The 25,129-nt window shown below is 48.3% G+C and overlaps 1 protein-coding gene across 1 annotated transcript in view; it reads right to left on the bottom strand.

Moving 5' to 3' along the window:
- The window catches only part of KSR1 (kinase suppressor of ras 1), a 47,952-nt gene extending 24,479 nt beyond the window's left edge, over positions 1-23,473 (bottom strand). The window contains exon 1 of the mRNA XM_063402930.1: positions 23,178-23,473. Coding sequence (XP_063259000.1) covers positions 23,178-23,402 — 225 coding nt within the window. The 5' untranslated portion in view covers positions 23,403-23,473. The remainder of the gene's footprint in view (positions 1-23,177) is intronic.
- Positions 23,474-25,129: the final 1,656 nt, after the last annotated feature.

The raw sequence follows: 25,129 nt of genomic DNA, 5'->3' as shown, positions 1-25,129 counted from the left end.
CTGGGAAGGACTGGCCGTGGGCTGGGCAGTGCCTGGGCCCCAGTGGCTGCCACGCTGCTTGTTCCTGCTGTGTGCCAGGCAGAGCCCAGCCAGGGGCTCTGGCCCTGCCGTGTGCCATGTGCTGGGCCCTGTGTGACGGGCACAGGCTGCTGCTGGCTCTGCTGCTGCTGCCTGCCCTCTCAGCACTGGTCCTTCGGCTGTGCCCTGCCCTGAGCTCCCCTGGCTCTGGAGCAGGGCAGCGGGGATCCCCTTGGGGCAGCAGAGATCCCCCCAGGGCAGCAGGGATCCCCCCGGGGGCAACAGGGATCCCCCCGGGGCAGCAGGGATCCCCCCGGGGCTGCAGGGATCCCCCCGGGGCTGCAGGGATCCCCCCGGGGCAGCAGGGATCCCCCCCGGGCTGCAGGGATCCCCCCCGGGCTGCAGGGATCCCCCCGGGGCAGCAGGGATCCCCCCCGGGCTGCAGGGATCCCCCGGGCTGCCCCACAGGCAGGGGCACACACGTGTCACCGGCTGCCTGACCTTCTGCTTTCTCCCTGTCTCACACCCTTTCCCACAGCAGCCTGTCCACAGAGCGCTCCTGTTCGCTGCCATGGCAGAAAGGAGCTTGGAGGGGCTGTCCCACCTGCTCGGGGCTTGGTTTAAATTTTCTTTCTTCTCCGGGTGCTTTGCCCCTCTAGGGACACTGATACTGGGCAGGCTGGGATGAGTAGATGGGCAAGGGCCCCTCAGGACAGACAGAAAGAAGAGGCCGCAGGAAGTTTGTAGACGCAACAGCCCCCAGTATGCCAAAAATCAGCCTACACAAATGAAAAACAGCTTCCCTGTAAACTGTGCAATAGCTATGTCATGGAAAAGAGAAGGAAGACAGAAATCACCCAAACCTCGTCTCTTTGCAGAGGCCACTCGAGGGAAGGGCCAATGACGATTTGTGTTCTGATACACAACCACAACAGCCAGCCCCAGGCAAACAGCTCAGCGCTGTTTGTGAGCCATGCCTGTGGAATTCCCAGGGCACTGCGGGATGTTCCTGCTGCTGCTGCCCCGGGCTCACCCCACCCTGCCCCATTCCTGGGCACGCCTCAGGGCTGCGGAGCACCTAGGGACAGAGGCAAGATTGCACAGTGATTTTGGAACTGGTACAGCCAGCCCTGATGGGTCTGTGTGTAAACCAGCAGCTCAGCTCTGCAGTCTGACTGTAATCTGTTATTTTAGTGTAGGATCTCCCATCAGACAAGATTTATTTTTCCTGGAAGAAGGATGAGCTATCAGCATACTCTATAAAGCCAGACCTCCACGCTTAGTTATATAGAACACTAATTACAGGCAAATGCCCTAAAAGTAGCACATGATCCAGAATAAAGCAGGGAACTGCAGGCCATGGAGGTATCAGAATCTGTTCCAAAAACCACAGTGAAAGGAAAGGAGGGCTTAGCATCTATTTATAAATGAAAAATCACAAATTATGTAAAAGAAACGATACAGAAAGCGTGTGCCCTATGTTATCCAATTCCAGCGTGCAGTGTCACGAGGACAGCACGCTGCTCGAGGCAGGATATTGCTGAGTACAGCCACTGCTTTTGCACTCCTCACAGCTCTCCTGGCCAACCTCAGGGTAACACCAGAAGCATCACATGAGTAAGAGAGCAGAGCTGGGCTGCACTCCTGGCGCTGCCACTGACCTGATCTGTCTGATCAGGAGCAAATGCACTCATCCCTCCCCTCCTCCCTGCATGCAGCTCTGCCTGCTGGTCATGCAGAACTCCCTGGAGCAGGCACTGGCCTCAGCTATTTCAGTACTGCTTAAAAAAATACTGGTTCAAGTATTTCCCCTTCTTAAGTGTCATCCATAGCATAAACTCCTAAAGACACTGCTGGAAGGGATTCTGTGCAGCATGGATTTCAATGTCAAACTTCTCTTCTTTGCTGGAACATAACAAATTCTCCAAAGTGGATAAGCACTCTGGCAGCACAGGTCTGAGTGTCTCAGAGGGCCGAGGCTAGTTTTCCCGGATAACTCCTTCGCATTTGCTCCTCAAGTCCAAATTTGTTTTCTCCTAGTCCTATAAATAGTGTATTTGCATTCTCTTCCCAGCCTACATGCACCACGCTTCTCCCCTAGGATGAATTTCATTTTGTTGTTTCCTGCCTAGACTTTTTCACTAAACTGCATGGTTTGGCTTTAATAGCTGAGCTGTTGCAAAACCCTTTTCTGAGAATATAATAAAACTTCTGGGTTCAGTGACGCACATAAAAACCCACAACCAGCACACAGGTCTCCAACCACAAACTAGACTGAGAGATAAAGCCAATAGTAGCTACTCACTGCCTGCTTGCTAAATGGCACGTCCTACTCATCACAAATGGCAAACCCCAGACCAGAAGCAGCAATATTCCAACTGCCTTGAACCCACAGAGATGGGAAAGGACAAGAACAGGGACAGGATATGGAGCAGCTGGAGTGAAGCTCTGATTCCAGGCAGAGCCCTGCTGCTCTGCCTGGTGCAGGCAGTGGCCAGGACAGCAGTTCTCACTGCTCTGAGGAGGGCACACGCTGCCAGGCGCTCCTGGGTGCACGTTCACCTCCTTACAGTGCCTTTAAAAGATCCCGTTACAGCACAGATGAGAAGCAAGTCCAAGAAGTTTAGGAGAAAACTGCCAAGCTTGTACTTTTTTATTTATTTCTGCAAAATAAACAGCAGATCTCTTGAGATACAAGTCTGCCATATCCATGACCTCCAGCCAACAGCTGGGACTTCAGAGGACAACAAACAAAAAGAAAATGCCCACAAGTTTTTCAGCTGCACTTCTGCAGACATGGCACAGGAAAGCATCTGTAGAACCAGATCACTGACACTGGGGTGCAGAATTCAGGAGATACTACAAGAAAGAGCTGGAAGAATCCCGTCATCAAACTGCAGCCCAAGTATTTCTGACCTCTGGTTAACTGACCAGAAATCACATTCTAACCTCTTGATTTGTCAGACAATGTTAATAGTTATGGTGTCTAACCAGAGAAATCAAGGGTCATGCATTTGGGGGTCAACTCTCCCCCAGCTTCTTGTCGATTATGTTTTATTCAGGTTTAGAAAAGTGGCATCTTGTTCCAGAGCCACTAAAAGGCATTAAACTTAGACCTATTGCAGCTTCTGCACTTGGTCAAAACCCAGTCTGAATTCAATGCACTTGATCCAAATAAACATGGAAAAAGGAGCAAAGCCTAGAAACTCCCCATTTTTCTGAAGCCTTCAGTGGCTTAGTCTCATGCTTTTAATCAGCGTATCTTGAAATACCCTATAAATGCAGCAAAAATAATAATTTTCAATTCACAAAAAAGGGGAAACCATGGGACAGAATGGAAATTATAAATTAAACAACTTGGGGACAGGCAGAGGGACTCTGCTATACCAAAGTGCCAGCCAAGATTTCTTCAGAATATCAACAGTTGGAGACCAAGTTTGATTCAATCATACATTTCACAACCAAATGCCATGTTTTCACACTTTCACAAAACCTATAATCTGCTCAGTGAAGCCTGCAACTTTTCTTGTTGACTTGAAACATATGCAATGTTTAGAAGAGGAGTTTTGCAATACCCAAAACAAACAACTGTCATGATTTAATGAACAAATCAAGCACATGGTCAAAAGCAGATCCTATTGCTCCTGTGCCCGGAGATGGAATTTCAGGGAGCCTGGCAGCACTGGAGGAGACAATAAATACGAGCTTACACCGAAACTTCCAAGGCTACAAGCAAGTCCTGCCCTGCACTTTACCCAGCTGGTGGCTGAAGCTTTAAAAGGATCAGATCAATGTATGGCCCAGCTCTTGCATGTGGTTAAGAGAAACGGAAATCATCTCTCTTGCCTGAGACAGGAATTAATCTGGAAGGAACTCCTCTATTAACGTCCTGCCAAGAAGCAGCCCAGAGGGCAGGGAGCACTCTCTGAAGCAGCCCAGCAGCTCCTGGTGCAGCAAGACACTGCACTGGCCGGATCAGGACCAGAGCATGAGGGAGGTTCTGCATTTCTGCCTCCTGAAACAGAAGACCAAACTTCTGATCTGGAGTTTATCTGCATGGGGCACTGGGGAAAGTCAGATGAGTCATCTGAAGGCATCCAGTGAAAGTGGATTCACTTCACACCTTTAGCTGACTCTTATCTATTTTCCCCAGTGCCATTATATACACAAATCCTATGTCAGACCAAAAAAACTTTCTAGGCCACCTGAGCATTGAAGAGAACATAAAAAGGTCAGAACTGGACTTGCCAAATTTGTCTCTGAAGTCATGCTTGGCAACCATGTGAGAAAATGATAAAGATCTCACTGGCTACTGGGAGAGCAGCAGCATGTGAGGATACTTCAGGGCACTTTCTCAAAGTCATCCAGTGTGCAGCCAACCATCCAAGCCAGCTGTGCTCAGTGTGAGGGTCTGCAGGGCCCTTCAGCTGACAACAACCCAAGCGTGTGTGCAGCTCTGCCCACAGAGCCCTGAGCTGCTCCTCTGTGAACTCAGGCTCTGGCAGCTGACTCATCTGAGTGCCCCCAGCTATCTGGATGGTTATCAGCACCTGATCACAGCATCGCCAGCACCAGCTGCAGCCTCAGAAACTCTCATTTCTCGATGTGTTAGAGAACTCCTCCTTGTGCCTGCAGGTATAAAGATATCTGACAACACTGTGAAGTGTTCCCTTTCCAGGACAGGGAGAATTGAACCACTGCCTGGTTTTGACTGGTTTAGAACCAAATCTGCTTGCTTAAACTGAGAGAGTGGATCTGTACCCTTTTCACATGACATATGCTCAATTTGCAGTGAAATCTGATCCAAACCTGTTCATAGAACACTTCGTTCAGCCACAGAGAAAACCATCCCTCCCATCTGTGGTTCCATTAGGAACAGTCACATAACGCAGGATTCAGCTGGGGTCTCACAAACCTCCAAACTATCTTGAGATCAGGATGAAATTCAAACAGCTCCTTCCAAGGCAGGCACAGGATCTGCACAGGAGCAAAATTCACAACCCAAAGTAAGAGAAAGAGGAGGAAACCACTTCATTTCAAGGAATTATTTGTATCCTAAAAAATTAGGTCACTCAGTTTGTCACCCACATGGCTTTGCCCTCAAAACCAACAGAACTGAAGCTACTAAAGGATGATATTGTAACCTGTATTTTCACCAGCTATGCATGGTGGAATAGATATCAGACAAAATACTACAGAGAAATATCTGGCAGCAAAGTCATTTGCTTTATTTGAGGTGGCATCTGAGGGGAAAAAGGAGCTCACACGTCAGACTCTGACCTGCAGCCTGTGGAATTCACATTCTTTACTTGAACCCAGCTGACTCATTCAGTAAGAAGCTTGGCAGTGAGCAGGACACCTGTCCAGAATGTGAGGCCTGGTTTCTGTGTTTTTAGCTGTGCTGAAATGGTAGCCAGAGTTGTTGCTCATTTGGGTGCGTTTCCTATCCCCCTCACTGCTCACGGCTGCAGACACAGCACCAGGTCTGTAAGTGACAGCTGTGCTGGGCCACAATGCCCTTGAACAAGACTGGCTGAGGAACAGTGCCACTGCCTTGAATGCCACAAACACCTCAGGAATATCAACACACTCCAACGACCCCATGCACCTTGTTAAAAGTAAGAAAGATTAAAAATAATTTGCACAAAGTGAGGGGGCAGCTCTGAAAAGGGGCCATGAAAGCTCTCAGTGCTCTGCTCTAACCAGTGGCTCCCATTAGCAGGGACTCTGAAAAGCAGAGGGTGCCAGAAGGATGCCAGGGATGGAACGAGCCCAGTCCCACCACAGAGCCCCAGTGCCAGCCCTGCTGCTCCTGCAGGATCCCGCTGTGCCGCTGAGGGACTTTGGGCTTGCTTGTAACAGAAAAGGAAATAGTTTCTCAATGCATTGCTAAACAAACCCTGCAAAACAGGACTCAGCACAAGCCAGCAGGAAAATGTGCAGGCAAGTTGTGCGGGGGGAGAAGCCTTAGGAGAAACTGGTAAATATAAGCACAGAGAGGTAGGGAGAGATGGAACACCAGATGGATGGATTTTCCTTTGAACCCTCAGCCATGCCTGAGGCTGACACAATAGCCACTGCCCAAACACTACAGTATGTTATTTCTGCTTTGTCAAATGATGCAGACAGCATCATTTCTGGGTCACTTGGAGGCCACATACCACTCCTTTTCTTCTCCCCTCTTCTCTTTTTCACAATCCCAGCGACTGAGGCTGTAAAGACTCAGTTGAGGCCTTCCTTGCTAAGAGTGGGAGGATGAAACTACACAATCAAGTAGTTCCCTGAGCCTTATAACATAATTCTCTTCAAAGACTTCATCCTAGTGAGGCATCCAAGCCTAATGCAGCTACAGGAGCAGTTCTCTGCTTAAAGATCAGAGATTTCACACCCACTGAACACTAAAAATGAAACCCCCCCCACCCCGCTCCTTTGCAACCCGAGGACACACAAGTGTAACAGAATGACTGAGAGCATTCTGCAAGACTAAGAACTGTACTTGCCATTTGCTGAGCACAGCCCTGCTGCTGCCACATCACATCTGCAGCTCTGCTCCTCTCAGCTCACAGCTCTCCAGCACCCAGCGAGTTCTTCAGCTCAGCCACGCTTCGTCAGGCTTAGCCGTGCTTCCAGACGGAGCACAGCATCCCCCTCCTGCCCCAAGCCTCTCCTGAGGGGCGTTGTCACCTCACACTGCCCTACAGGCCTGTCCAGCTTTCCCATCCCTCATGGAGCTGGTGCATGGCCACTGAGCAGGCTGATGGATTTACCCTGCTCTGAACAACACCACACAGGCTTCTCCAAGCACTGCAGGTAAACAAGCACCTGCCCAACTCTGTACAGTCCTACAGAGGCAAATGCAGCCCAAACAACACTAACGCTCTGCCTCTCCCTATAATTATTCAGTATCTTGGCAAACCCACTGGATCTCTCCTCCCACTAAGAAAACAATTACCCCCACCCCCTGTGGGCTTTCCAGCGACTGCAGCAGAAGGCACCAAGTGACAGCGAGAAAAGCTATGGAAGGCCCAGCAGCTGAAAAGGAAGCACCAGGCCATGCTCTGGGCATAGGAGCTGTGTCACAGCCCATGGATCTCTCTGTAAAATTCAAACTGTAAAAGTGCCTTTAAAAAGAATATCCTCCATAGTTTTTATGATGGCACTAATCATTGTCACACATTTCTGAAAGAACTCTCAGGTGCATTTGACTGATGGTGCAGGAAGTGGAAATAAAGACACCAACAAGCTGTGCATGTGTAAACTTAGAGCCTAAATAAAGGGGAGTTTACAGCACACAATATAAAGCCAGACATTTCCTTCACCAAGGTCAGGAAGAGAATGACTAATTGTATGTCCTGGTCATATTCCTGCACTTCCCTTTCCTCACTGCAAGCCTCATTCTGCAGGTCCTGAGCACCAGGAGCTGGCACTGACAGTGAGCTCCAAGGGGAACACCTTGGATGAGGCCAGGACACTCCTCAGGACAGAACTGAGAAGTCTTGGAAGGAACCTTCAATAGAGCATTTTACTGCCCAGGATGCTGCTCCTAATCCCAAAGGCTTCTTTCCCCATTTTTCTTCCCCTTGCCTTCCGAACCATCTTCCTTTTGTCTTACACATTTCTTTTTCTGTAGCCTCAATCAAATACAAGCACAAATCTCCAGTCTCTTACCATTCCCTCGCACTGGCTGGGGAATGACACAGATTAGCACTTTGTTCTCAGGCTTATAGCAGACAAGGGAAGGAAAGAAAACAACAAAATCAAATCCTGCTTGTTTGACTCAATTATTCGAGCGCTTCCAGAGTTCCACCTTCCCCTCCTCTGTGGCACACACAGTTCCCCAGACAGCTGCTGGGCTTTGGGGAAGAGGTTTCCACAGAAAAGTGTTAAATCTCTGTAGGAGCAGGTTGCAGGTCTTGGAGCTGAAGACGTTCTGTCTCTGCTCCCTGGGAAATCTCAGCTAAGAAACTGTATTCTCTGAAATGCTCCCAATTATTGGGTTCCTGCTAGAAAGAATTGAGCTATTTTGGCAAGGACTGGGGTCACATTTCTCTTTTCACAGACATTGAGTGAGAGAGCTGCCATGGCTCACTGCTCACATTTTGTTTTTCAAAAAATCTCCTTGGGGCTCTCTCTCACTGGTTCATATTTGCCCGCAGCAGCCATGAGGGGTTTCTATCATTAGTTAAATACAAATACAGAATTTAGAGTGCAGACACCTGAACCCGGAATCCCAACCCCAAAAAGAACATTTTTTTCCTGTGACTCTTGAGACTTTCACCTAAACCATGTTGTGCCCACTTAAAAAGTAGAGGAAAATACAGCTGCTGATCCAGTAATAGTTGTATGAGGAAAAAATACAGAGGGAACTGATAAGCAGCAACTGGCTACACACCAGACAGTTCTGCAATAGCTACTTGGCATCATACAGCAGCCTGGAAAGGTTTCAATCAGCACTTGAAAAAAGATCACAAAGATAACAAGCTCTAAGCTCAGCATCTTTCAGGCAGGTACAATATCCATTACTTTTGTGAATTTCCACAGGAACTTCACACACCACATTTGTCTCTGTACCTAAGCAGAACAGGAGGTTGGGGCTGGTTTTCCTTTGGTTTTGTTCATTTAAGAGGAGTGTATTGTGACAGTTGGCTAAAACCAAGTTTCTCATTTTCAAAGCGTTCTGTGGGAGCAAACTGAAGTTCTCAAAACATATTCTTCTAATAAAAATCTGCATTAAATGTACAATGGAAGAAAATGTGCCAGTTCAGGATCAGAGTTTAAGCATTTTGCTTGTGTGTCCAAAAATTATTTTATGCAGAATCTGTGAAAAATCTGAGCCTGACTTTTTTGCTCCAATTGGGGATTGAAAAAGCAACTTTAAAGCAGCAAAGTTCTTACATTTGCCATCACTTCCACAATTTAGAAAAAAATCCAGAGGATCATTTCTAAAACGTGATTTATACACTTGTATGCTTTAATTCAATTTCTCTTTTTGCTTTTCATGCTCCACAGGCTCTTTAGGAAATACTCTTCAGAAAACTTCTTTGCATTCACCCCTTTGCATTCCTGTGATGAGTTACATCCCTTTTGTCCTAAAGTATCTCCTTGGATTATGTGCTGGAGAGAAGCTGAGCAGGCTTTGGGTTCAGGGTTTCAGCTGCCCCTGCTCACACCAGAGGAGGGACTCACTGTGCTGAGCCACATGGACCAGAAACACACAAACCCAAACTGCTGAGGAGAAAAGAAAAAGCCATTGTAACAGCCTGCGTGCTAGTCTGTCATGGAAATACTCTCCTCCCAAGGAGCAGGGGAAACACAAAGGGATTCTGTGTTGTATTTCTCTGCCTGCCAGAGGACAGCTCTGAGTGCTGGATACAAATTCATGCCACAAGAGTTAAGATTTCTTACTACAGCCAAGCAGCTGTGCATCATTACACAAAGATCACTGATGGGTTTGTCCAACTCCTTTCATTTACAGTACTTCACCTTGATCTTTCCAAAAGGAACATGGCTAAGTTAGGCATTACTGAAAATCCTGGATCCTGAGGATGCTGTAGAAAGCTGCAATGCCACACCCATATAGTGGAAGACTCTAAAGGCCACTGCTACTCTACTACACCTCCTGCCAGGTGTGATGCAAAACACAACTGGGAGTAATTCTTTCTAACACTCCTCCAGAATAGCCAGAAACACAGCCAAGGCCTATACCTGGCTAAAGAATCCAGCAGAGCTGCAGACAGCTTCTTACCTGTGTCACAGGCACAAAGTCAGTGCTCACACTCAGCTTTCCTAATATTTGGCTTGTTTGAAAATAGGGCACATGAGCTGTCCTTCCACAGCTCAGGTGCTCTGAGCATTTCCACAAATGCAAAACCTACCGTGCTCAGTCTTCATAGGATGAGCAAACAATACAGGATTCCCTAAGTATCAGCAGTCTGCTTTAGAATCAGCTTCTGAATCCAAAAAAAGTCTTGAACAAAAAGAAAAAAAAACCCTTTCCACCTCCATCCTTCCTTCATAGATAGTCTTATTTCTCTTTTGTGTTTTGGTAAAGGTAACTTATAAATTCACCTAGGTCGTTTACAGTATAATCTTGAAACCTGATTATTATTATTAGCTTTCCAGCTGTGATCTCATGCAAAGAACACTGAAGTTATGTGAAACTTCCAGATGCCCTGATTTCCCCAGATGCTGGATGTTACCCCAGCAGCACAGCTGAGCCCCTGCTGCTCAGGTTACACACACAGAGGCACTCGGGAGCTCAGAAGCAGCCTGGCTGCCCAGGCTCTGGAGCACATTTCCATGACCTGCCTGCAAAGCCCCTGCATGTCAGCCCTGTCTCTTCAGCACAGCCACTGCCAATCATTTTCTTCAGCTGGAAAGAGAAAGGGAGAGGACTGAGCACAGTCACCCAGAAATAGGAAGCTGCAGCATTACTCACTACCTTGAGGACTTGCCTGCTCTTCCTTTCAATTACTCAGCAGATGTTCTTAAATCAGTTACTCAGTTTCTACGTGCACCTGCCAAACCCCGATTTCGCAGGACACGCATCCACCCACTAAACGCAGCGAGGCACATCGTGCTCCCCTCCCGCAGGGAGGAGGAACCCGGCTGGGAGCGAGCCTTGCTGCCCGACTGCGGAGCCGCCACCCACTCACGGCTCAGCACAGCCCGGAACCTCCCCGGGAGGATTCCCAGCTCCCTTCGCAGAGCTGCCTCTGAGGGCTGCTGCAATAAAAAAGGGCAAATCTACCCCCATGAAGGAAAATGAACTTTCCAAAAAAAGCCACAGTTCTTAAAAACTCCAGTTTGCCACATACACTACAGTCCCCTGTGCCAAGGCTCCATGTTCTGTTCTCATGATGAGTCTCAGGAAGGGGAGTTTGCTTCAAGTATTAATACAGAGGTGGGGGCTTCTGTCTTGTTTGGGGTACTCTGGCTTCTTGCAGAGAAAACAGAGTAGGGACATGACTGAAAAAAACATGCATTAAAAAAAGTCAGCTATAGGAAATTGCTTAACTGGAATGTGGCAACTTGCCACATTCTCTCTTTTAAAACAGCAAAACAGCTTTATTTTAACAAGCTGCTAAGAGATTGTATTTTGGGATTGTCAGAAGAACAAAATACACTAAACCCCACTCTGTTCAAAATGCTTTGAACCTATAACACAAGATTTTAAGAGGGAAAAAGAAAAGCTTTGGTATATTCTGGCATGGAGTGAGATCAGAGATTTTCAGTTTGCTCACCAATTATCAAAAATGCTCCCAGAGTACTGTGTACAGGCACTGAAACACAAAACACAGGACTGGAAAAACTGTGAGTGTAACTGAGATTCAGCTGCCAAGTTAACCAGGTCCCCCACAACTCAGCTCTAGAAGAGACTCCTAAAACAGTTCAAAAGTAAAAAGGTCAGTGGACTGTATGAGCTTTATCTTCCCTCCAGCGCTGGTGATGCCATTTGTCAGTGAGTTTGCTTCCAGGGTCAGTTCTCTTTCCTTCTCAGCAGACAAACATTCTCACCTGCACCTGTCCAAAGCCCCCCTCTCTGCATTTCCTCAGGTTAGTCCTTCTGCTCTCTCAAGATCAGGAACATCAGTCTCAGACAAACCTCTGTACAGATCCTTTCTGATGGCCCAGGACCACCCCACTGACAGAGTCAGTATAATTGCAGTGAGAATGAAGAATTACTTGAAGAGGTTTTGGTTAAACATGGGATGTGAGGAAAGGCTATGAGACAGAAGATGGTGTAGCAGAAAGGTTTTATTTATGGCCTTTTCCCTGATACTGTTTTCAAGTTACTGGGATGAGCTGTGTGTTCTATTCTGCTCTAAAGCTGCTGTCACTGCTGGGTGTCTTTGACTGTTCAGTGAGGTTTTGTACTGGACTAGTTCCTCCTTCCTACTCCCCTGCTACTCTGCAGGGCCGTGGGCAGAGCAAGCGAGGCAACAGGAAGAGCAGGAGTGTAGGAGTCACCTCTACAGAAAGCAGGATGTGACCCCTGCTCCCTAAAGAGGGCACAAATGGTCAGATCCTCATATCCAAGCTGGTCTCTCCCTAAAGGAAAGGCTGTAGCAAGGACCAAGTGACCCTGTTAAACTTGAGTTAGAAACTAAATTTAATTATATCAGTGGTACTCTGTAGGAGGAACTTAATTATTAACTGCAAAGAAGTAAAATTATTGACTATTCTGATGGATTCTTGCTAAACTAAGCTTAAATGCTCTAGTACTTGATGGAACTTCAATTCTGCCAAACTTTTATCTCACAAAGTGCTGGTGCTGCTCCTACCTGAAAGCATCCAGCTCCTGCAGCCTTGGAGCTGTGCTCAGTAGGCGTCTGGAAACCTGTGTGACCTGTTTGTCCAGCCCAGAGGCTCCCCTTCCCCACTGGCTGTGCAGCCCTACTGCAGTCTGAGTTGAACAGCCTCTGAGCCCAGTGTGCTGCCTGAGCCCCGCTTCCCAGGGCAGCACAAACTCCAGCTGGAACAGGCAGCCACCAAAGTTAGTCTCATCTCCACGTGCAGACACTGAGCTGTGCAAAGTCTTGCCAGCCTCACATCTTAACAGAAGGCTGTGTTAGCATGCAGCAAAGCACAGCCGAGGGAGGCTTTACTGCTGCTAGCTTGGTGCTCCCATCCTGGCTGTGGTACACATGGATTGCTGCTGCTGGGTCTGCACAAACACCAGGTATGGCTCCCCGACACTGCAAGTTCATACTCTGATGGTAATGATTCACCTCGTTCAGCCCCTTTAATCTCCAGTCAAGAGACCATGGCAACAACTTCTGAATGTGCCTGCCTTCAAAGCTAGCCTAGATCCTCTCTGTGAAGGGCTTCTGTGGGATCCTAGATCATGGCAAAAAACCACATTGCAGTTAAGATGACCAGCTCAAAAGACAAAAACCGGGAGCTTCCCCCGCTGCTTTAGAGCTCAGTTCTCCATGTGTATCTTTTTCTATTGCAAGGGACCTTACTTAGTCCAGTATGGATGAGAGCTGAACCAGCCTCTTGCAGTGCTTCAGCTCCTGCTTGCTCTTCCTGTTTAGCTGAAATCCTTATGTATGAAGCTAAGTAAAACTGACCTAGAGGTTGTTTATGCTTTCAAAGGGTATATGGTCTGTGCTGGAAATGAGTACCTCGATCCAGCCTGACTCCCTACTACAATAATAACTGGAAATGAACTCTGGACTATCAGTTCCCAACCACTCTGGGCTAGATCACGTTGCACAAGGAATATCCCAGCCTGGGGGAGGGGAAGGCTCTCAGTGACACAGAGCAGCACTTTCTGCTGCAAAGGCTCTGCCAGCAGCTGCACAAGGCTTGGGATCGGGGATGATCCATACGGAACCAACAAACAGCAATGGCAGAGAGAGAGAGGAAAACGTGCTGAGGGTTCCACAGCAGTGAAAGGAGAGGGACCACCATAAAGCCAGCTACTGTCCAGTGCCACTGGAACGTGAACCCTGAGACTCAAAGGGAACCTGTCAGGTGTGTGCTCCGGATAGCCAGCCCAGATAAGCAATGCCAAGGCTCCCTCTGTCTCCCAGCCAGGCCACCTGTAACCTTCCCCGTGGACTTGGGTAGATGGCAGCCTCACGCTGGGGCTCTTTCATGCAGAATGGGAGCTGAACTGGCAAAACAGCAAAGCTGCTGAAACATGCATTCAACGAGATGAAAACAGGAATGTCATCTCATAACTGTAGAATTTCTACCAATTTAAGAGTCAGGTGAAATAAGGCAGAGAAAGAATCCTGCTCTCAAAAATACCCACCTTCTCAGTTGGTTATCCTTTGCTATATGAGTGTTTTTTATTCCCTTGCTCATTCAAAACACAATTTAACATCAGACCAAATCTGAAGACGGTACAACAGTACTTGTGTTTCAATAGCTGGAGCTTCAAGTGGGGGTCAAGGCCGTGTTGTTTAAGGTATTCAGCCTTGAAAGGCACTTACAAATGAACCGAGCCAGCAGAGACTAGAGCTAAATTCAGCTCTTACCCTAGTTCTAAACTGCTTCAACTCCTTTGTTTTCAGTACAGTCACATTCAGTTGCTACTCCTGTAAAGGAAAGTGGGCTCACATAACCCAACATTCATCTGATGTCAACTGGACAACCCCAAGGAACACAAATGGGGTCCTCAGTCAAAACCAGCTCTACTCTTTGCTACAGATGTCACTTACATGATACCTGTAGCAGACCAAGTGTTCCATCAAGTGATACGCTTGTAAATAATTCACCAGCAACCCCATAACACTTGATTAAAACCTACTGAAAGAAGATCTAATTAAATTGTCTTTTGAAGAACAGACATTGTATGACGACTGCGTGAAGGGCAGATGGCAAGCAGAAGCTCATTGGAACATGAGAGAATAATTTAGAGGACAGTACTTGGTAGCCAACACTATAAACTTTGCAAGGCTGTTGGCTTTAAAGCTGTGGATCTGCTGTGCTGTAAAATATATGTCTTATTGAATAAACAATAGTTGGACAATATGTTATAGGATTGTAACAGCTACCTTGCTGCAAATGGTAAGTGCTTTGAGATAAAGCAACATACCTCACAGCAGATTTTTTCCATGTCTTTCAACCTCTGAGGAAGAAAAGAGCTTTATTTCATACCTCAAATATAAGAGGAGATATGAACATAGAACTAACATCAGAGAGTTAAGTATAAATCAAAAGTAGCCCCAAAGTTCAAATGTGTTATCACCCAGTTCAAAGTTTTGCATAAAAATAAGAACTTACTAAAGAAAAGACAGACTTTTGTCCTCTGTATAATGAAGTCCATCGCAGCTGGGGGAAGAGAATCTACTGCTCAGAGACAGGCTTTCAAAGTAATTAAATGTGATCCTGGTGCAGCTACCTGACATCAAAGCAAAGCTGTGCCATGGTACCCACCCCGACTTCCCAGAAGCTACATTCTGTTTGCAGTCAGTCAGTCATAGAGGAACAGCTCTCAAAATTATTATTCCCAAAGAAATTAGTGTTTCTTACTGATACTCCAAATTCCCTCATGCATCGGGGTGGCTTTCCAACCTCCCGCATGTTCTGTCTCCCAGAGTTTGAGGTTAGACAAATCTCAGAGCCACTTGCATGAAGAGGCTGAAGTCTCAGCACTCAGAAGAACTCTAAAGAATTCTAGCAATGCAGAGATCTGCAGAGCTCACTGATGCTGTTCCCACACCACTGAGGCTCTGTCAGGGAAGCTGACAAGCCATGCTGCCAACCCACCCTGTAACACAGCCTGAATGTGGAGACTTTATCCTCTGCAGTCTAAAGTGGCCATGCCTGCAGCAGCACAGAGCTCACTCCAGGCTCCTCCTGTCCGGCACACAGGAAGGCTGAACGGGCTGAGCCAGCCTGTTTATGTGGAGGATCCACGAGGAGTGAAAGGGAGAGGCAGGGATCAGACCATGCGTTTCCTCATGTGTTTCCCCTTTCCCCTGCACCTTGGTTCTACAGCTGCAGGAAAGATCAAGCCAGAGGTGTGAAAATTGCTGAGTCAGGCCATGTCTGCAGGACCTTAGAGAGGCTGTCACAGCGCTGGGGCCAGAGCACAAAACCCTGTGCTGAGGCAGAGCCGAGCAGCTGAGAGACACTGCAGGCACGGCAGGAGGCACTGGGCAGCAGGGACAGCAGGGAGCCCTGCCTAGGGAAGGTGAAGAACCAGAAGCATTTTGCATTAGGAGAACTGGAAAGAGGATGCAGGTTAAACCTAGTAGGATTCAGCGAGTCCTGGCTAAGTTAGCATACGGAAGAAGACCAGAAATGAGAAATGGGTGTCTATAAGCTCCCCTCCAGGCTCAGAATTCTTCTGGTGCACAGCAGTAGTCTCTAACAGTGAGAAACATGTCCTGTTTTGGCACAACAGTTCAAAAGGAAACTGAGAAGTCTGCTAATAAAATGCTAGAGGCAGGATCTGCCCCTTCATTAGAAGAGCAGCTGGGCTGACTGAGGAGAGGAGCTGCAAGGAACCTCCAGACACTCCTGGGGACTCCAGCTCAGAGCAGGGCTGCTCCACCACTGCATCTGCAGCCAGCACACTCCCTGCCCACTGCACTGACTGCAGGGCTGCCCCTGCCCTCAGCGTGAACCCCTATGCTGCCAGACGTCCATTCACTGCAGAGTTCTTCACCTCAAACACCCAACTAGTTATTCCTGGCAACTGATACAATTTGAATAGCACACTAGAAAAAATAAGGAAAGAACACATCAGTGGAACTGGAACCTGCCTTGGCAGCACAATGTGTTGTAGATTTAGTTTCCACAAGAATCAAACACTAAACATTAATGTCACCCTAGCAGAAGTATTCAGCTAGCTCTTGTTAAGTTACCTATCCCTGCAGTTACAGACTGGCAGGTGAGAACTGTAAGGCCCAGTCAGGTAGAGGTAAATAGGTAATTACTGGTACAGAGATGCATTCAGCATCACTACACAAAAAATCTTCTCCCAAGGATTGCACTGCCTACAAATGCAGTCTCAGCACAAACCCAGCCAGCATTTCAGTGCAATAGCTAAAGACCCAGATCGCAGCAGCTTTCCTTTCTCCTTCCAAACATGAGTTTCCACAGATTCCACTCTAGTCCCTAGCCATGACTGCAAATGGCTCAGGAATTTAGGCTGCATGGAGACATCCCACAGAAACTCTGCCCTGTTATACCCAGACAAAATGCTGCCAATACAGCAGTGCTTAAATCAGGCCTTTAGCAGTCAGGTAGGGGTTCTACAAATATCACACTTGACCCACAAAGCAAGACCAAACCAGTTTCAACACACATAATATCCTGTCTGAATATGAATGGGACTGACAAGCCCTTTGAGATCTACTCTGGGGTTTCTCCCAGCTTAGTTGTGTGAACAAATGCTGAGTCTTTGGTGTTTGTGCTCACATTGTCTCTTCCAGAGCTATTCTGGTCACCCTTGTGTTTCACAGGAAAAAGGAAAGAAAACCTGAAACCTTTCTTCTTCCAAAGGGAGAAGGCTGAAGGCCTGTGCAGAACTCCCCAAACAGATCAGTGTCCTTGAAACAATACCTGTGGATTTTTACTCAATGGTTTTTGTAAAATAAGGGAGGATAGGCAAGGACATAGCTTCCAGAATACATTAAAATGAGGGGGAAAAAACACTGCATCTGATCTGCACTCAGAGTTTTACACTGCTAGCTGACGCTGGCCTGAGCCACTCAGATCTGTCTCTAAAGAAGTTATGGGAAATTAAGGTTAGAAGACTTCGTAAGAAATGTTTTACTCTGTGGAAAGTTTCAGTTTTGCTCATAAAGACAAAAGGACTGAAGTGTTTTGCTTGGCAGATAAAGAACAGTTTTTAAGGAGACATCTAAAAAAATCAGGAAGCTTTAAAAAACAAAATCTCCCTACTTCAGCTTATTTCAGAGGAGCTACACAGCTGTATTTTAAAGCAGGATTTAGTCTTTTAGTTTACTCTAGAAATAAAAAGGGAAAACTGATCTGGAAGAAGAAAAATGTTGCTAGAAAATTGGTAGGAACCAGGTGTGAGAGGTTCTCCAAGAGCACTGTAGGCAGCATGAGGGACATGGACACTCCTCTCCCTATGACTGCACTTACTGACTAACCCATCACCTCCCCTAGAATGTCTTTTAGTGCTGATGGCCAAAAATCAGTCTGTAGTTCTCAATCTGTAAAACTACTAATTATTTCTTCTCTTTAGTTTGTAAATACAACCTCACACTGGAGCTGCAGGCCTCAACAATAACCCATACACAGCAACAATGAGGAGCTCGAGACTTCCTTTCCAGATTTAGACTGCTTCAAACAGAAGTGAAAGTTCTTTCATAAATCAACAAACCCACATTTCAGAAGCACCTAAGGAGAGCAGAACTGGCCAGAAAGGTGCTAAACTCATTGCAAAAAGCTTCTGAAGATTTCCAAGGCCCAGGCCCTGAGGCTTCTGGCTGCATGGTGAACACTGGGGTCAATGACCTGTTTGGGCAGCATCAGATCAGACCAGATCAGAGCCTGGATCTGCTGCATCCCAGCAGCATTCCTCATGCCACATTAATTACTGGTCTAAAGAGAGCTCACAGCCTCTGCTATTAGAGCTCTTCCATGTGGGATAACTACTAATCATCCTATCAGGGGCACTCCATAACCCCAACCAAACGTGATTCCTTACTCTGCAGCTTAAGTGTCCTGTGATCCTTTCCTGACTTCTTTGTTAAGTGTTCCTATTTATGACCAAAGCAGGTGATAAATTTGTGTACCCCATGCTGACTCATTGCTGTACATCTGTCTTTAGCCTGCAGCTGGAACACTGATGGGGGCTTTCCTTGGGTGAAATGCAGTTCACAGCACTGGAACTGGGTAGCAGCCCAAGGTCTGCACAGGTGGGATCTGGGCAAGCTTGGTCACAGCCTGCAGTTCAGCTGGAAACAGCTGGGGCTCAGCTTGGCTACCTCCCTGACTAGATCAGTTCTGTGCACACAAAAAGGGTCAGAAGTTGTGTGCAGAGACTGGGGCTTGTGTGGGACCACAGGCTGCAGGTTCCTGTCGCTGTGTGCGGGCAGGGACGGACAGAGCTCCCAGGCAGGCTCTGCTGGGCTCCTGCACTGCAGCTCCAGGCTGCAGGAGGATCAGCAGCAATAATGAGTGCTGTGTTACCACAATCCAGTCACACAGGCAGCCTTCGAAAGGCAAAGGCAGCACAGAGCTTTACTCTGACACCTCTCTTCTTGCTTCCCAATCAGTGCACCATGGAATCCAACACAAGGCAGGAAGTACACAGAGCCTGATAGAAAAGTGAAGAGTCCCTGGTCCTGTCTTCATATTGATGAAAACCTGATCACCAGAGCTTGCCCTGGGAGCTCCAGGTAAGTGAAAACACTGCTGCTGAGGTTTTGTGTCAACATTTATATAAAAATCAGTGGTGGAGATGTGCTAAATTCCATTATGATGTGGAAATTCTGATCATAACTGTCACAAAGGAAAGACAATGTCTGCAGACTAGATAACAATATATGGTCCTCCCCTCTTCCAAGTCAAATACAATCTCTGTTGAAACTACCTTGTACAAGAAGTGCACAAATTTAAGAAAGGAGAAGGAGTCCTACAAAAACAAAAGACATTTTAAGAAAAACAAGTGTGTTGCATGTATGCAAAAAGTAAGATGAAGTAAGAGACTTTCTTCTTCTCTTACATAAGACCTGCTGGGAAAGGAAGTCTTTTCAGCTGAACAAAGCTCATAAACATGTGGCTACAGGTTGCAGTTTGGCCTGAAAAATTCACTGCTCCCACTACTTCCAATTTACAAACACAGTTGTCCTTCCCTTATGCATACCACATGCCAACTTCCAACCTGCAATTGTGGACTATTACAATCCTTCTTCCTCTTCTCTCATGCCTCCCCCCGTTTTCAAAGCGCTTGTTTCTGCTCAGAGATTGCTTGGTAAGATAAGACTTTTCTAGACAAATTGCCAAATGAATTGAGATAATGCCAAAGCAAGTTCAAACAGATTTAATCCACAGGTACTATTCAGCTACTGTGAACGACTGATTTGTGGAGAGTAGACTTATTTGTGACACAGCCCAGCTGGAGCCAAGCTTCCTGATCTGGTGCTCTGTTTGCTGAAGGTGCTGAACAGGAGACGTTCCCGAGGAAGAAGCCAAACTGATCTTTGCACACAGGGCCAGGAGTGTCTCTATCACAGATCTAGTCTGGCCAGAGAGCCAGGAGGACACTTTTTCCAAAGAGCAGAATGTGTGCTACTGCCTCACCCCAACACTCCCACCATAACCAGTTTGGAGGCAGCTGCCTTGCCAGAGCCACTGCAGTCAGCTCTTCTGAGGCAAGAGCCCAGCTAGAAAGAAAATGCATTTGTAGTCTAAATCCACTCCAGGTCTTGCAGTTCAGCCTTCCTACCTCATCTTTGCTGCAGTCAAAACTGGGGCGCTGGGGGCAGGTGTCCCTCTTAGTCTGGGGATTCCCACAGCTCACCAAAGCAGCTGTGTCCAGCTGAGAAACCACAGGAACCTTTCCTGCTGCCAGCACCTGCGACTGTGTTCTCCTGCTCACCTCCAACAGACTGCCTTGAGCTGTGGCTGGAAGTTGCATGTGCTTCACCACAGATGTCCAGTCCCACCAGCAGTTTCCCAGCCAGAAAATGAATCCAGAAAGATACTGCCTTTACAAAGAAACACAGCTAAAAATAATACATTTCTAACTTTGCAAAAGCAATTTGAGTCATAAAAGGAATTACTGTAAGGGCAGAGGTAAAGACTGACAGAACTGTTTCTTTCCAAGGATGCTTGGAACAATACTGGATGCTCACTACATGGCAGACATTTTTTTGTCTCTTACATATGGGTTAAAATTACCATTATTTTCCATTTCAGTTTTGTAGTCAACTTGAGAAGTGAGTAAAACTGCTAGGACAGAACTGAAAGCACAGACCAGCACTGGGTAAAAACACTCAAGCACTTACTGGGCAAAACATATAAAACTTAAAACCCAAACCAGACCTTGTGGCATCAAAGAACCCAGTCTGTTAATAACCAAACTAACAGAACCTACTTTCCACTCCAGGGAAACTCCCTGCCCTTCTAAGAAACAGCCTTCCTACTCTGAAACAGGAGCAGCTCATATAACATATATAACTCATACAACACTCAACACATCCTTTGCAAGCAATTCCCACAGCCCTTTCTTTCCTCTCCTTCCTGCATCTCAGTTTTTCCTGAGCTCTTCTGAGCCACTGTGAGTGCTTATCTGTACCTGCCAAGGTCCAGTTTGAAATCCTTATCTACCATGTGCTTTATTTTGAGAACACCTTACAAGCAAGAGGAATGAGGAAGGACTTGACTTAAAGCACTGCAGTAAATGGGGAAGGAGCTCTAAGCATGAGCCCAAGTGCCCTTGGTTAGGTTGGTGTTCTTGACCTGGCAACTACACGTCACTACAGTTTACCAGTTATATTAATGGAACTAAGTTTTCACAATCCTTTTTCCTCTGTCCAACTTCTTTGCATAGAAGAAAAGCCCTGTGGGAGTTCAGCTCCAGCCTAGCTGAGCTCCCATTTGAGGAGGGATGTATAGCACCGATGTGGCTCATGGCACTGCACCACCAGTAACCGCTGATCGCGACCCACAGAGCCATTTAGAGATTCGTGAAGGCTACCAGGGAACCAGGCAGGCCCTGGAGATCTCTGAGCTCACAGCTGCACTCTGGACTCTTCAGGAGCTGTCTGCACAGTCCACCCCCCAGTACACAGCTCCCTGCAGGACCAGAGCTCGTGGCTGTGCTGGCATGACCCCACAGGCAGAGGCACGTGGCCACAGTGGCACTGCGGGCACGGGAACTCCAGCTGGTACCTGAGACAGCTCTGGCACCGACCTCCCTCGGGGGCACCGGGAGCAGTGACAGCCTGGGGAGGCACACACAGACCCTGCGCTCCTGCAGCCTGGCTCTGTGACCGCAGCCTGCCACAGTCCAGCACAAGACTCGGGCTATGCCTGTTTTGGTCCAGGCAACCCAGCAGTGCAAAGAACACGGAGTCTGCACCCGTGCCCACGGCTCCGTGTATGGGCAAACATCCAGCAGCTGGTGGAACTCCCAGAGAAATCACATACTGCACTGTGCATCAAAGAGATTTTCTTCTGAGCATAAATTTAATGATCATCAGCGAATGTGGCATCCATTTGTTTAAACAGATAAATGCTGAAGGGGATTGTGTGCACACACTCAACAACTATCACTAGAAACAGCTTTTGTTGCTTTAAGAAGAGCCTCAAGATCATAAAAAGCCTTTATACTTTGTGAATAAAGGTTTTCTTTTAGAACAGGTCCACTAGCAAATAAGTGATGATCATTTTCCGAAATGATGCTGATTGACATTGTTTGGGCATCAAAAAGGCCCCCGGTAGGGCTGCCAAAAGGCTACACAAATATTGTTTCATAGAGAAAAGCCTTTTGAATGCTATTTGGAGGTGACAGGAGGAAGAACAGTGCTATAAATTTTTGGGGGAAAAAGAACCAACCAAAACACCCCACAAACCAACCAACCAAAACCACAAGAAGAGTCAGACAAAGAATAAAGGAAGAATGATAGATTTCCATGAGGCTGTGCCAAAAGCTACCTACCACCTATTGTTTCCCAGTTTTCTTCCCAACCTTCATTTCTCATGTGATGGATTTTTCAGCAGGTAGGTTTATTATAGTTACAGTGTTGTGATGATCCTTCCTTCCTAAAAAAAGCCCAACGCTCTATCCAGCTCCACAGTCTTCAGCACCAGGTAGAGAAAAGGAGCATTAGCATTTACATGAAACTTGAATCAAAGAAGGGGACAGGAGGGGATTGCTTGCTTAGAGCAAAACTACCTACACAGAAGGTAAAAGGAAATGTTAAGTATCTAAAGGTCAACTGAACTAAGGAAAAATATATCTACTTTCCCTTTCTAAATACTTATACAGAGTTTTGTACAGATCCAGCTCTTCTTTGAGAGCATCACAACACCGCATGTTTTGCGGTTGAAGAATTTAATCTTTCTAAACAGCAGAACATCTCTCCAGCCTGGTCCATGACGCTGTTTGAGCCACAGCAACAGAGAGAAAAGGAGAACCAGATTAGATCAGTGAAACTGAGCCAGGGATAGAGAGACAGGCCTGGAGCAGAGGGCAGGAACCATCAGGAGCAAACACCAAGGACCTGAGGCACAGGGAAGTTTTCCCAGCTGAGCAGGACAGCGGTGTGGGGACACACCTCCTGCCAGGGAGCCTGGAGTCACCTTTGCTTCGCGCCTCACATCGCATCGCGCTCCACAGGGACACGGGCGCCCGGCACAGGCCCCGGGCGCGGCCGAGCACGGCCTCAGGGAGCTCCCGCGCACCCGCCCCACAGCCCGGGGCACCTGTCCGCGCTCCGCCGGCACCGCGCTCCGCTCCACGGCTCCGCCGGGCGGGGGGCCCCGCGCCGGGAGCGCCGAGCCCGCTGACAGCTCCGCGGCGGGGCTGGGGCGCCGCTGCCCCCGCCGACAGCGCTCGGCCCGCGGGAGAAGGAGCGGGCGCGGCGCGGCCCCGCTGCCCAGGGGACAGGGCGGCGGGCAGCGGCAGGCCCCGGCCGCGGCCCCGGCCGTGCGGGGCAGAGGCGGCAGCGCGGCCCCGCTGCGGCGCCCGCGGCTGCCAGCCCGTGCCGTACCTCCAGCGTGCGGATCTCCTGCTGCGTGAGGTCGTTGGACGCGGCGCACTTGGTGCGGAGCCCGCGCAGGTTGGAGAGCGAGATGTCGATGAGGTCCTGCAGCAGCCCGCACTGCTGCAGCGTGCTCCGCACGGCCGGCAAGCCCCGCGGCCCCGCCGCCTCGCCGCCGCTCCGCTCCTTCCTCTCCAGCATGCCGGCGGCTCGCAGGGCAGCCGCTCTATCCATCCCTCGGCATCAGGGAGGCCGGGAGGCGAGGCGGCGGCGGGGGAGCGGTGGAGGGAGGGAGGAAAAGAGCGAGGGAGGCGGGTGGGAGGCGGCCCGGCCCGGCCCGCCCCGCCGCGCTCGCCGGGCAATCACCGAGCGGTACATGCGCGGCCGCCGGGCTCCGCAAGCGCGCCCGCTCCGCCCCCGCCGCCGCCCTCAGCGCCCGCCGCCGCCCCGGAGCGCTCCCGTCAGCGTGTTCCTCACCCCTCAGCGTGTTCCTCACCCCTCAGCGTGTTCCTCACCCCTCAGCGTGTTCCTCACCTCTCCGCGTGTTCCTCTCCCTTCAGGTTGTTCCTCGCCCCTCATCGTGTCCCTCGCTCCTCAGCGTGTCCTTCGCCCCTCAGGGTGTCCTGAGGTGTGAGCGGGCATTAAGGTAAACATATTTTAGTGAATATAAGCTTTGAGTAGGATACATGTGTGGGTTCATCCATATCATGAGTAGGAGGGAACTTCATGATTGGCCTTGTGGAATTGCTGTGGTTTCAGCTTCACAATAGAGATGTGAGAAAAATAGTGCAAGTAACTTCATGACTTTTGGTTTCATAGCCAGCCTGTCTGATGGACTTGCACAGAGCTGAGCTGTCAGTGCAGGAATCACTCATCTCCCAATTATTAGAATTGGGACTGTTCATCTGACATGAGGGATCCAGAGAGGCAGTTAGCTCGTACCTTACTGACAGAAGGCGGCAGCCTCCTTAATTTGCACTAAATTGATACCAGGTTTTAAAGGCTTAAATGACATCTGAGCCACCTGTGGCAATACAGAAGGGAGATTCCTAAAAAAAAAAGGAAACTATGAATTTAGGACATGAGGCAGTGGACCAGGGCAAAGCAGCTGACACTGAGCTGTTTTTCTCATAGTTAGATAAATACTGGTATCCACATTAGTTTGTGTGGATTTGCATCAAGTAGTGTGGCATATGCTGTTTAGTAATTTTCTTAAGAATGTGGGTCAGGTTAAGTATTTGATTTCATTGTCATTATTCACATGCTGTAAATTTCATACACGTAAGGTCTTTGCTGGATTAGGGTTTAATTAGTTTGCCATCTGATGAGTCCTGTGGTTTTGGGAAAGTAACTTTGCTTATTACCTCCATATTTCTGGCCTTGTGAAAAAGCCTTTATCTACCCTGTCTGCTGTCAGGAGCACTGGAAGTTTCCATTTCTAGGACTCAGAGGTTGAAACCCTCCAATACAGGTGACTGTGGAACTCGGGAATGTTATTAACAGGATATTGTTCTTGTAGACGTTCTCTGCATACCCACCTGAGAATATCCATTTGCTTATTGACAAGAGGCCGAGCACGTTGCATAAGAAAGCAGCCTAGGAAGCTTGTGGGCCGTGCATCACAGGATACTTGGCATTCCCTGCAGTGTTTGTGTGCTGGGAGTGCCGGCCTCATTACCCGGCTGCCATCCGTGGGCAGCATTCCAGTCCCAGCACACAGGGCTGCCCTTGGGCCTGCGGGAGAAATGTGCTGACTAAACACTGCGTGTGCTTCCATCCCCGCTCAGCATCGCTGCTGCCTCGCAGGTTGCAGGGCTGGCGCCTTCCCAGGAGCTCAGGCTGCTCTCGTAGCACAGCCTTTGTGTGCAGTCCCGGTAGTTCGTCTGAAACCACAGCTCTAAGGAGATTGGGTAAAAGCACTTTATCAGAGGGCTTGAAAAGAGAAATACCATGGCCTGGCT

This window comes from Prinia subflava, chromosome 8 (genome assembly GCF_021018805.1).
Source record: "Prinia subflava isolate CZ2003 ecotype Zambia chromosome 8, Cam_Psub_1.2, whole genome shotgun sequence".
Lineage (NCBI taxonomy): Eukaryota > Metazoa > Chordata > Aves > Passeriformes > Cisticolidae > Prinia > Prinia subflava.
The sequence above is the reverse complement of the archived record's forward strand: the minus strand, read 5'-3'. Positions and strand labels throughout refer to the sequence as shown.